At 25.3% G+C, this 14394-nt stretch overlaps 1 protein-coding gene across 1 annotated transcript in view; it reads right to left on the bottom strand.

Annotated features, from left to right (window-relative positions):
- Positions 1 to 4714, bottom strand: part of LOC111630776 (serine/threonine-protein kinase unc-51-like) — a 90139-nt gene extending 85425 nt beyond the window's left edge. Inside the window, exon 1 of the mRNA XM_023374923.1 lies at positions 4514 to 4714. Within this exon, the coding sequence (XP_023230691.1) occupies positions 4514 to 4528 (15 nt within the window). The 5' untranslated portion in view covers positions 4529 to 4714. The remainder of the gene's footprint in view (positions 1 to 4513) is intronic.
- Between the last annotated feature and the right edge of the window lie 9680 nt (positions 4715 to 14394).

Here is a 14394-nt window from a genome sequence, read left to right as displayed (position 1 = left end):
CAACATTAAAAACCTAAGCTACACCATGAAGTGCATCTTATTATTTATTTGTTGTGGTGTAAAGATATTTTTATCAATATTGTAGCACATTCAGCTAAAAAATTTTATTCTAATTTTAAATGTTCAGAATTTTAAGATAATTTTAAATATATTGTTTGACGCATTCCATATTTGAATTATACTGGCCAAAAACATGAAGTAAACCATGAATATGGTCGAAAACGTTAGTTTTATTTAAAGTTTTATTGTTACTGGGATATAATACGGTTCTCATGTGTTGATTAATTCATAAACTGCATACATTCTTAAAATATTTTAACTACTATACAGTAGAATCTTGTTTTACTGAATCATGGAACAATGGACTTCTTGGAATAATGGATTTTTTTTCCAAATCCCACCAAATCATTATAATTTTATCTCTTTTTAGCAGATCTGTAACTCACAATAATGGCTTTTTCTAGCCCCAACCATTTTTTATGTTTTTTTATGTAAACTTCATGTTTTTTCATTAATACTGTATTTATTTTCCAAGTTTAGTTAGTTAATACTTGATGTTTCCAGGAATTTGTAGAATTCAATGATGCACTTGTTACATCTGGGATACATACAGTACAAATGAAGAATTGTACAAAGAGAGTCAATAGGCTTATACAATTGAGAAGCCACCTAGTGAACATTCTGACACCGATTTAAGAGTAGTGCTGAAATTTAGCAAGGCCATGAGTCATATCAAGTTATGAAGACCTTCTTTTTGAGTTTCAGCATAAAATAACAGACTGTACGTAAAATTAATATCAAGTGGTTGTTGTATCTAACAGGCAGAAAAGCAGCATCAAAACAAACTAAGATGGACAAATTTTTTTAACAAATGAGGAAATCGAGTGAAGTGCTAATAAGCTATGCGATCTTGCAACATATGTATTTATGTATATATTTATTTGTATATGTATTTATAACATATGTATGTATGTAATTAACTATCTATAATAAAAAACAATTAAAAAATAACATAAGACAAACATATAAAAATACATTAGAGAAAAATATGAATGTATATAAAAAATACTTTACAATATTATAAATTTACAATATGGTTAAATAAGCCAACTGTAAGTGTTAAAAGAGTATAAAAATTTAAAAATTTAAATTATAAATGAAGCTGTTACATAAATTCTTACAATAATTAAAATTATAAAAATAGAATAATTTTTATTTTTGTTATCTTCATTTTAATTTTTTGTAGCACTGTCGAAATATTCATTGTTTTTATTGAAAGACTAGCTGTTACCGACGACTTCACCCGCGGAGGTTTTGCAAGCAAACCCCATTTATATTCAGTATTTCAACAACCATAGTAATTGTTATATAACACCTACCGCTGAGAATAATGAGAATTGCTGAGAATCAAACAAACTATTTTCAATTTGATCAATTTTTCTGGAACGTTCACAATCGTTCTATAATCAAACCAATATGTAATAACAAATTCAAATTTAAAACGGTTGAAACATTTGGTTAAAAAATCAAAATATATGAAAATATTTATAACAATGTTTAAAATGTTATCAATTTAATACACCTAAATACTTAATGAAGACTAAACGTTGTTGAAAACAAAAAAAATCGCATCTAAAATAGTACAACAGAAACCATTCTTCTGGTTAAGCTTTAATGCTCTCCCTCTCCCCCGCAGGGGAATTTCAAAAAATCCCTTTTTAGTGTGCGTTTCCATTATGTACCCTAATTGTGTACCAAATATCACCTGTTTAGATTCAGCGGTTTGCTATGGACAATGATGAATCAGTGACTCAGTCAGTCAGTCAGGACAAGTAATTTTATATATTTAGATTCAGTTTTACATTCTATTAAATTTATATAATTTTATAAAAATTATGTAATATCTGCATCTATTTCTCTTCTATTTGAAATTCTATTATATAACTTTCAAAATAAAACCAACTTCTGTTTCACATACATTGAGAGTTTCATAATTATGTATTTCTAATAATATCCAGATAATTCTTCATAATTCACTCTAGTTTAAATATTCTAAAATCTAAATTCAAAAATATATTATACACAGTATACTGAAAGTTCCCTACTTAATCTTTCACAATTTTTCTTAATAAAACATGACTTTGCACACAAAATGTAAATAATAAAACATGTGTACAAATCATCAGCTGTACTGAGAAAATCTACAGCAAATGCTAGAAGTGCCCACTTTCCATCTGGAGACAGAAATCTATTCAATGATTCCTATTCATGCATCATAACATTGTTGGCATAATATCCACTGATATTGTTGAAATGTTGCATTTCAGGTCACTCAAATTACAAAAATTATTTTTATAAACTTTATATTTTAGATATGCCTATAAAAATAAATCTGGCAAATTTAAAACTGGGAACTGAAGTGACCACAAGTCCAAAGAAATGATGCAGCGATCAAAGAACTAATCTAGGTTTCACAAATAAGCAGTGGTGTGCAGTGACAATTGATGATAGGGAAGCCATGCCAGTCCTGGATAGAATCATTGGAAGTGTTATACGATATTTTGGTGTGTAGCATCCACAAGCTAAACCACATGAGGTTGGTGCTCTGTAAAGTGCATGCTCAGATGTGTATAATCTGGCTGCTTTACACGATTCAAATATTTTCGCCATGGAGGCTGTCCTGTGTTTGACAATATGGCACTTCCATTGGGAATATGCATATATGAATTTATATTGGAATATATAATAGCAATCTTATCATTTTTTTCACATGTATAGAAATTTGTAATAAGATAAATAATGCGGTTATAAAATATTAACTCTAATTAATTCAAAGTATGTTAAAATATTAAAATAATTGCAAATATGTATTTATATTTTACAAAATACAAAAGAAGCAGTGATTCCACAGCTTCCGTGGACAGCATGCCACTGCAAATAAGTCATACAAATATGCTCACTCAGTGGTACATAATTGGGAAATTTTTTCTTTGAAATATTTATACATTGTTTGTAAGATCTGATGCTTTCCAAAAGTGTAATTCTTTGCTTCAAGTTAAGTATCATACTTAACATGGCTACATTTCCAGTTTCAGTTGATGATGCTCAAATTACCCCATCCAGATGGATTTGTTCAAAACACTTTCAAAAATCACAATTCTGAAACCAATAATACACACTTCTATTTTTTTAACATGTCAGGAAATGATTTTCAAAACTTAAATAAAAGAGAACTTTTGGTACACCCTTTAGTAGTAGTTCAGATAATACTTTTATTATATGCAATAAATATTATTTAATCTACTATTTCATTTAATATTTGAAACAATTATTTAATGCAAACAAAAAGATTAAATAATGAACTAGGCCTATAAGTACAATTAAAATTGCTTTATTACAAGTCTTTTACTTATATTAACATTAATCATTCTGATAAAAATCTTACAATGAAAACAACAAATATCAAATGAAAAGCTATTATTGAAAATGTTTTTGTAAAATGTACACAATTTCTTTATATGTCATTTTAAATTAAACAAAATTAATTTATTTTGAAATTAAATAACAAATAGTCAATTACAAGAACTTTCAAATTCTGAAAGTTATTTCAAGAGAAAATATAAGCATTTTAGTTAAATTTTTAAATTAATATTTAGAAACTACCCAAGTTTTTTCAAATATATTGTCAAGAGCAGCATGTTCAAGAACATTTTGAATACCTTTTAGTTCTTTGAATATGTTACTTAAGTTTTAAAATGGGTTAATTTTTAATGCATATGGGTATAGACTCGAAATGCATATCGGCAATAAAAAAGAAATAAAGAATGTAAAGAATGCCTTGTGTCATAAGTAAATTACACTTCATTGTGTCGAATAAACAACAAAAAGAAAGGCATGATTTTAAAAGTGAAGAAGCATATTATTTAATTCTTTATATGAATTAGAAATTGTTCTTCCTAAATTTTGCTGATTTAGGAACAAATTTTTCAATATTTAACTCCAATAAAGCAGTTTCTGCTGTTTGTCATTAGTCTAAAAGTTCTAGTTTCTGTAATACTTACTTTGGAGAATACATTATAGAAATTTAATTAAACATTCACAAAATTCCTTGATTACAGATAAATAAATACATAACGGAAATTTTTAGTCAGACAAGTTTGCTTACAATAGACAAAATTAAAAATAATTGCTTTATGTAATCACTATATATATTATACTCCTAATACTAATGAGAATTAAATTAGTTGGCCTACCACTTAATAAACCATTTTATAATTTACGAAATATAAATCAGTTATTTATTTTAAATACTTAAATTTTCTAAATTAGCATAAAAATAAGATAGTGAATGAATTAATGATTTAAAAATTTTAAAAATTATTTTACAATATTCATTGATTAAAACATCTTTCAACATTCATGAAAGTTTATATATAATCATTAAAAACAATTATTAGATTTTATGAACTAATTATATTCTAGATTATGTCAGAAGTTGATATTTTAACTTTACTTGTGATAAATTCATTTCAACTGGAGTTTTCCACTTCTCATCAGCCTTATATACATTATATAATTTGGCATGGTAACTGGATGCATGGTAATGTAAAGCATGATATACATTGCAAAATTTGGTCAAATTCTGAAAATGAGGAATAGAAAGTCAATTGGTGGAAATAAATTATATTTGAATTTGTTATTTATTAAATATAAATTTCCTCCACCACCTGAAATGTGTTATTTGATGTTATTTGATGATGTTTGTTATTTTATACAATTTTTATTTTTATTTTTTTCGTAAGGATAAATCACAGACATAAATGAATATAAAAATTGTATAAAATATATACCATAATGATGAGAATTGGAAAGCCTCTAGTGAAATAAATTTGATACACATTAAAATTTTAAAATGCTCTAAATATCAAATATGCAGTCAATTCACAAGATAATACTCATCAATCTTTATGAAGTTTTTATTTAAAATAAATCTTAACATTTCTAGTTTTAAAATAAAAAACTTAATTTTACATAATACTTCATTTCACAAAGCATTGAAATAGCACCAGAACATAAAAAACAAAATTACTTACCCTTAAAATTTTTATTTCCTTTCCTAATAAATTTTGTGATTTTGACAAGTTTTTTTTAGTGATATTTTTTATAGCCACAACTAAATCAGTTTTCTGAAAATAAAAGAAAAAAGATTATGTAAACAACCAATATCTCAAATTATACCTAAATATAAGATAAATATTGCTTTCAAGCTATAATATAGCTTTTGAATTTAATTATTACTAAAATTTGAAGTTAGAGATAGCATTGCCATAGCCATATCAGTAAAAAAAATTTATTCGGAAACTTTATCATTACAGCATAAATCAATATTATAAGAATATAACAAATTATATCAAGATAATATAGAATTAAATACAATAAATACATAATTTCTTAATTAAAAATTGAGAAACAAATGAGAAAAAGTTTAGAATTTTAATTGAATAATAAAAAATGTAATTCAGAATGCTTTAAAATATTTAGTGCAGAGAGTAACATTTAATATAAAATTGCAGTAGAAATCAGTTAACAAATGAAAAATTAATCATCTTGGCACGTTTACTTCTACAAGCAATATTTAGGTCTCTAACTTTAATTTCATTGTTTAACAATAAAAACACACTAAATAATGTTTTATTCTTTTTTAACCTAAAAATGCTTGAGTAAATGTATCAAAATTTCTTTTGTACTCTAAATAAAACAGTTTAGTTTAGATTTTATGTTGGAGGAACTTTTCTGAATTAAGGTTTAAACAAAATAAAAGAAAATTAACAACATTATAAAGAAACAATATAAATTTTTATAATTAATATATTAGCTGAGTTAAAGGACTATTTATAACCATCCTTAACAATTTCTTCTCTCTGAATAAACAGATTTAAAATCCTTAATAGTAAAATTTCTTTAAAATAAAATCATTTTACTTTAAGATCTATTCTTTCTGCTTACAGCATTAAGAAAGATCAATGTTTTCTTCGTAGAGAAATTGATGTTACATTATGAACATATGGTTTTTATTGATTAAATGAATGTCATTTTAAATGACAAATAATAAAAGAAATACTATACAGAACAAAAACATTTTTATTTTAATGTTGAAATATTGCTACATAATTAGAAGCAATTAATATTATATGATAATTATAAAACCATCTGGTGTTTCTAAATATTTCCAATTTAACAATACAATACATTTGAATAACACAAAATCTATTAAAATAACTTAACTTGAATTATATATGCTTATTTAAATAATTTCTTAAATTAACATTTTATAATATTTGAAGTCTTCTTGAAAAGTTCCATTGATCTACTACCACTACTACTACATTTTTTATAACAATATTTTACATTACATTATAATTTCAATGTTCTGCCTCCAGCATAGTCTAAAGTACAAATCTACAGAGACTAAAAATTCATTAGAAGATGAAATAAAATATATCCTTTTTAACAAGAATCTCTTGAATCTACTAACTTACTTCCTTATTCCATCTGTTAATTTCCTTTCTTACTTTATCATATTTAGACATTGTTTCAAGATAAAAAAAAAGTTATTTAAAAAAATTTATGTACCTAAAGATACACTAATCATCCATTTATCCTAAAGTTAAGCATGTTATGTTCTAATTAAAACAAAAATGAATAATCAAATTAAAAATGCTTGTCTCAGATTATTATTCAATATTAACAATATTTTGAACAAAGTTTATAATTAATATATTAGAANTTCAAACATATGTTTATACTTTGTCATTGTCCTTTCAAGTTCTGTAACAGTATATTAACATTATGAATGACATTTTCAATATTCGTTGCATTAAATTAACAAAATTATTTTAATTTTATGTAAATTTTTTACTTTACATACTTTTAAGTAACTTTTATAGAATGTATATTGCTTTACGTAAGATTTTCACAGCAAGTTTTTGATCATTAAAATTTATATGGTGCATATGTTTATCTTTTTCTCTTACTATAATTTGGTATTGTGTTTCCCTTTTATAAATATCTTATAGTTTACTACTTTATCTGTTCATAGATGTTTCATATTTCATAGTGCTGATATTTTTCTTACAAAACACAGACTTTTTGAAATATCAAATTACATAAATAAGATATCAGATTACAAAACCAAACTTTAAAATTTGCATTTGCAAAATACCATATTTCTGAATAACTTTGAAGTAAAAATAAATTTAAATACATTTTTTCCATAAGAGAAAAGAAAAAAAAAAAAACTTTTTTTTCTTTTTGGTAAAATAAATAAATGTAAAAGTTAATATGAATTAACATTTCGACTAGTAATTCTTGCCCTTCTATTTTGTATCTCTAGTTTTTGTTTTACCATTTTAACATAACAATTTTTGGGCTTATCATACACGGTTATACTTTTTATTTAATTACTAATTTAACACGTGAAACATGTGAAAAAACATTTGCATAGCGATTTTTTTTTACAAAAACTGCCTATCAGTCAAAATATATTTTAGCTACATTGTCCTCTTCAGTTGATTTTTATAACAGGTCATTAATATTACATTATTACAATTACAGTTTTTTTTGGTATATAATTATCACCAATAATTCATAAAGGCACAAAAATTGCCTATAAGAGATCTAGCACAGTGTATGGGCTATTGTGCAACAGCAAGGACAGGACCAAGGTAAGTCAGGCACCTGGTGTTTATATGGTTCCCCCTCAGAGACCAATGTGATCTTGTATACATCAGATCCATGAAGCACTCATTAAGCAAAAGAATACAGAAGCACAGGTATGATATCACCAACCAAAGGCATACCACCATCCTAGCCACCTACGCCATGGACCCCGAAATACAAGCCCACCTCCATAAGGCGAAATTAGTAAAAATGTCATGTCAGGTTGAGCACCTTCGCAACCTAGAGGCTTTAGAAGTTTATAAAGCCGAACTGGCTAGCAACTGTATTAACACAAAGGATGCTGCTAATGTTTCTTATGCATGGAGGTGTGGTGCTATGAGAAAAAACGAGAGCAACATTAAAAACCTAAGCTACACCATGAAGTGCATCTTATTATTTATTTGTTGTGGTGTAAAGATATTTTTATCAATATTGTAGCACATTCAGCTAAAAAATTTTATTCTAATTTTAAATGTTCAGAATTTTAAGATAATTTTAAATATATTGTTTGACGCATTCCATATTTGAATTATACTGGCCAAAAACATGAAGTAAACCATGAATATGGTCGAAAACGTTAGTTTTATTTAAAGTTTTATTGTTACTGGGATATAATACGGTTCTCATGTGTTGATTAATTCATAAACTGCATACATTCTTAAAATATTTTAACTACTATACAGTAGAATCTTGTTTTACTGAATCATGGAACAATGGACTTCTTGGAATAATGGATTTTTTTTCCAAATCCCACCAAATCATTATAATTTTATCTCTTTTTAGCAGATCTGTAACTCACAATAATGGCTTTTTCTAGCCCCAACCATTTTTTATGTTTTTTTATGTAAACTTCATGTTTTTTCATTAATACTGTATTTATTTTCCAAGTTTAGTTAGTTAATACTTGATGTTTCCAGGAATTTGTAGAATTCAATGATGCACTTGTTACATCTGGGATACATACAGTACAAATGAAGAATTGTACAAAGAGAGTCAATAGGCTTATACAATTGAGAAGCCACCTAGTGAACATTCTGACACCGATTTAAGAGTAGTGCTGAAATTTAGCAAGGCCATGAGTCATATCAAGTTATGAAGACCTTCTTTTTGAGTTTCAGCATAAAATAACAGACTGTACGTAAAATTAATATCAAGTGGTTGTTGTATCTAACAGGCAGAAAAGCAGCATCAAAACAAACTAAGATGGACAAATTTTTTTAACAAATGAGGAAATCGAGTGAAGTGCTAATAAGCTATGCGATCTTGCAACATATGTATTTATGTATATATTTATTTGTATATGTATTTATAACATATGTATGTATGTAATTAACTATCTATAATAAAAAACAATTAAAAAATAACATAAGACAAACATATAAAAATACATTAGAGAAAAATATGAATGTATATAAAAAATACTTTACAATATTATAAATTTACAATATGGTTAAATAAGCCAACTGTAAGTGTTAAAAGAGTATAAAAATTTAAAAATTTAAATTATAAATGAAGCTGTTACATAAATTCTTACAATAATTAAAATTATAAAAATAGAATAATTTTTATTTTTGTTATCTTCATTTTAATTTTTTGTAGCACTGTCGAAATATTCATTGTTTTTATTGAAAGACTAGCTGTTACCGACGACTTCACCCGCGGAGGTTTTGCAAGCAAACCCCATTTATATTCAGTATTTCAACAACCATAGTAATTGTTATATAACACCTACCGCTGAGAATAATGAGAATTGCTGAGAATCAAACAAACTATTTTCAATTTGATCAATTTTTCTGGAACGTTCACAATCGTTCTATAATCAAACCAATATGTAATAACAAATTCAAATTTAAAACGGTTGAAACATTTGGTTAAAAAATCAAAATATATGAAAATATTTATAACAATGTTTAAAATGTTATCAATTTAATACACCTAAATACTTAATGAAGACTAAACGTTGTTGAAAACAAAAAAAATCGCATCTAAAATAGTACAACAGAAACCATTCTTCTGGTTAAGCTTTAATGCTCTCCCTCTCCCCCGCAGGGGAATTTCAAAAAATCCCTTTTTAGTGTGCGTTTCCATTATGTACCCTAATTGTGTACCAAATATCACCTGTTTAGATTCAGCGGTTTGCTATGGACAATGATGAATCAGTGACTCAGTCAGTCAGTCAGGACAAGTAATTTTATATATTTAGATTCAGTTTTACATTCTATTAAATTTATATAATTTTATAAAAATTATGTAATATCTGCATCTATTTCTCTTCTATTTGAAATTCTATTATATAACTTTCAAAATAAAACCAACTTCTGTTTCACATACATTGAGAGTTTCATAATTATGTATTTCTAATAATATCCAGATAATTCTTCATAATTCACTCTAGTTTAAATATTCTAAAATCTAAATTCAAAAATATATTATACACAGTATACTGAAAGTTCCCTACTTAATCTTTCACAATTTTTCTTAATAAAACATGACTTTGCACACAAAATGTAAATAATAAAACATGTGTACAAATCATCAGCTGTACTGAGAAAATCTACAGCAAATGCTAGAAGTGCCCACTTTCCATCTGGAGACAGAAATCTATTCAATGATTCCTATTCATGCATCATAACATTGTTGGCATAATATCCACTGATATTGTTGAAATGTTGCATTTCAGGTCACTCAAATTACAAAAATTATTTTTATAAACTTTATATTTTAGATATGCCTATAAAAATAAATCTGGCAAATTTAAAACTGGGAACTGAAGTGACCACAAGTCCAAAGAAATGATGCAGCGATCAAAGAACTAATCTAGGTTTCACAAATAAGCAGTGGTGTGCAGTGACAATTGATGATAGGGAAGCCATGCCAGTCCTGGATAGAATCATTGGAAGTGTTATACGATATTTTGGTGTGTAGCATCCACAAGCTAAACCACATGAGGTTGGTGCTCTGTAAAGTGCATGCTCAGATGTGTATAATCTGGCTGCTTTACACGATTCAAATATTTTCGCCATGGAGGCTGTCCTGTGTTTGACAATATGGCACTTCCATTGGGAATATGCATATATGAATTTATATTGGAATATATAATAGCAATCTTATCATTTTTTTCACATGTATAGAAATTTGTAATAAGATAAATAATGCGGTTATAAAATATTAACTCTAATTAATTCAAAGTATGTTAAAATATTAAAATAATTGCAAATATGTATTTATATTTTACAAAATACAAAAGAAGCAGTGATTCCACAGCTTCCGTGGACAGCATGCCACTGCAAATAAGTCATACAAATATGCTCACTCAGTGGTACATAATTGGGAAATTTTTTCTTTGAAATATTTATACATTGTTTGTAAGATCTGATGCTTTCCAAAAGTGTAATTCTTTGCTTCAAGTTAAGTATCATACTTAACATGGCTACATTTCCAGTTTCAGTTGATGATGCTCAAATTACCCCATCCAGATGGATTTGTTCAAAACACTTTCAAAAATCACAATTCTGAAACCAATAATACACACTTCTATTTTTTTAACATGTCAGGAAATGATTTTCAAAACTTAAATAAAAGAGAACTTTTGGTACACCCTTTAGTAGTAGTTCAGATAATACTTTTATTATATGCAATAAATATTATTTAATCTACTATTTCATTTAATATTTGAAACAATTATTTAATGCAAACAAAAAGATTAAATAATGAACTAGGCCTATAAGTACAATTAAAATTGCTTTATTACAAGTCTTTTACTTATATTAACATTAATCATTCTGATAAAAATCTTACAATGAAAACAACAAATATCAAATGAAAAGCTATTATTGAAAATGTTTTTGTAAAATGTACACAATTTCTTTATATGTCATTTTAAATTAAACAAAATTAATTTATTTTGAAATTAAATAACAAATAGTCAATTACAAGAACTTTCAAATTCTGAAAGTTATTTCAAGAGAAAATATAAGCATTTTAGTTAAATTTTTAAATTAATATTTAGAAACTACCCAAGTTTTTTCAAATATATTGTCAAGAGCAGCATGTTCAAGAACATTTTGAATACCTTTTAGTTCTTTGAATATGTTACTTAAGTTTTAAAATGGGTTAATTTTTAATGCATATGGGTATAGACTCGAAATGCATATCGGCAATAAAAAAGAAATAAAGAATGTAAAGAATGCCTTGTGTCATAAGTAAATTACACTTCATTGTGTCGAATAAACAACAAAAAGAAAGGCATGATTTTAAAAGTGAAGAAGCATATTATTTAATTCTTTATATGAATTAGAAATTGTTCTTCCTAAATTTTGCTGATTTAGGAACAAATTTTTCAATATTTAACTCCAATAAAGCAGTTTCTGCTGTTTGTCATTAGTCTAAAAGTTCTAGTTTCTGTAATACTTACTTTGGAGAATACATTATAGAAATTTAATTAAACATTCACAAAATTCCTTGATTACAGATAAATAAATACATAACGGAAATTTTTAGTCAGACAAGTTTGCTTACAATAGACAAAATTAAAAATAATTGCTTTATGTAATCACTATATATATTATACTCCTAATACTAATGAGAATTAAATTAGTTGGCCTACCACTTAATAAACCATTTTATAATTTACGAAATATAAATCAGTTATTTATTTTAAATACTTAAATTTTCTAAATTAGCATAAAAATAAGATAGTGAATGAATTAATGATTTAAAAATTTTAAAAATTATTTTACAATATTCATTGATTAAAACATCTTTCAACATTCATGAAAGTTTATATATAATCATTAAAAACAATTATTAGATTTTATGAACTAATTATATTCTAGATTATGTCAGAAGTTGATATTTTAACTTTACTTGTGATAAATTCATTTCAACTGGAGTTTTCCACTTCTCATCAGCCTTATATACATTATATAATTTGGCATGGTAACTGGATGCATGGTAATGTAAAGCATGATATACATTGCAAAATTTGGTCAAATTCTGAAAATGAGGAATAGAAAGTCAATTGGTGGAAATAAATTATATTTGAATTTGTTATTTATTAAATATAAATTTCCTCCACCACCTGAAATGTGTTATTTGATGTTATTTGATGATGTTTGTTATTTTATACAATTTTTATTTTTATTTTTTTCGTAAGGATAAATCACAGACATAAATGAATATAAAAATTGTATAAAATATATACCATAATGATGAGAATTGGAAAGCCTCTAGTGAAATAAATTTGATACACATTAAAATTTTAAAATGCTCTAAATATCAAATATGCAGTCAATTCACAAGATAATACTCATCAATCTTTATGAAGTTTTTATTTAAAATAAATCTTAACATTTCTAGTTTTAAAATAAAAAACTTAATTTTACATAATACTTCATTTCACAAAGCATTGAAATAGCACCAGAACATAAAAAACAAAATTACTTACCCTTAAAATTTTTATTTCCTTTCCTAATAAATTTTGTGATTTTGACAAGTTTTTTTTAGTGATATTTTTTATAGCCACAACTAAATCAGTTTTCTGAAAATAAAAGAAAAAAGATTATGTAAACAACCAATATCTCAAATTATACCTAAATATAAGATAAATATTGCTTTCAAGCTATAATATAGCTTTTGAATTTAATTATTACTAAAATTTGAAGTTAGAGATAGCATTGCCATAGCCATATCAGTAAAAAAAATTTATTCGGAAACTTTATCATTACAGCATAAATCAATATTATAAGAATATAACAAATTATATCAAGATAATATAGAATTAAATACAATAAATACATAATTTCTTAATTAAAAATTGAGAAACAAATGAGAAAAAGTTTAGAATTTTAATTGAATAATAAAAAATGTAATTCAGAATGCTTTAAAATATTTAGTGCAGAGAGTAACATTTAATATAAAATTGCAGTAGAAATCAGTTAACAAATGAAAAATTAATCATCTTGGCACGTTTACTTCTACAAGCAATATTTAGGTCTCTAACTTTAATTTCATTGTTTAACAATAAAAACACACTAAATAATGTTTTATTCTTTTTTAACCTAAAAATGCTTGAGTAAATGTATCAAAATTTCTTTTGTACTCTAAATAAAACAGTTTAGTTTAGATTTTATGTTGGAGGAACTTTTCTGAATTAAGGTTTAAACAAAATAAAAGAAAATTAACAACATTATAAAGAAACAATATAAATTTTTATAATTAATATATTAGCTGAGTTAAAGGACTATTTATAACCATCCTTAACAATTTCTTCTCTCTGAATAAACAGATTTAAAATCCTTAATAGTAAAATTTCTTTAAAATAAAATCATTTTACTTTAAGATCTATTCTTTCTGCTTACAGCATTAAGAAAGATCAATGTTTTCTTCGTAGAGAAATTGATGTTACATTATGAACATATGGTTTTTATTGATTAAATGAATGTCATTTTAAATGACAAATAATAAAAGAAATACTATACAGAACAAAAACATTTTTATTTTAATGTTGAAATATTGCTACATAATTAGAAGCAATTAATATTATATGATAATTATAAAACCATCTGGTGTTTCTAAATATTTCCAATTTAACAATACAATACATTTGAATAACACAAAATCTATTAAAATAACTTAACTTGAATTATATATGCTTATTTAAATAATTTCTTAAAT

Source organism: Centruroides sculpturatus, unplaced genomic scaffold (assembly GCF_000671375.1).
Source record: "Centruroides sculpturatus isolate CEXI.00-Female unplaced genomic scaffold, Cexi_2.0 scaffold638, whole genome shotgun sequence".
NCBI classification, from domain to species: Eukaryota; Metazoa; Arthropoda; class Arachnida; order Scorpiones; family Buthidae; genus Centruroides; species Centruroides sculpturatus.
The sequence above is the reverse complement of the archived record's forward strand: the minus strand, read 5'-3'. Positions and strand labels throughout refer to the sequence as shown.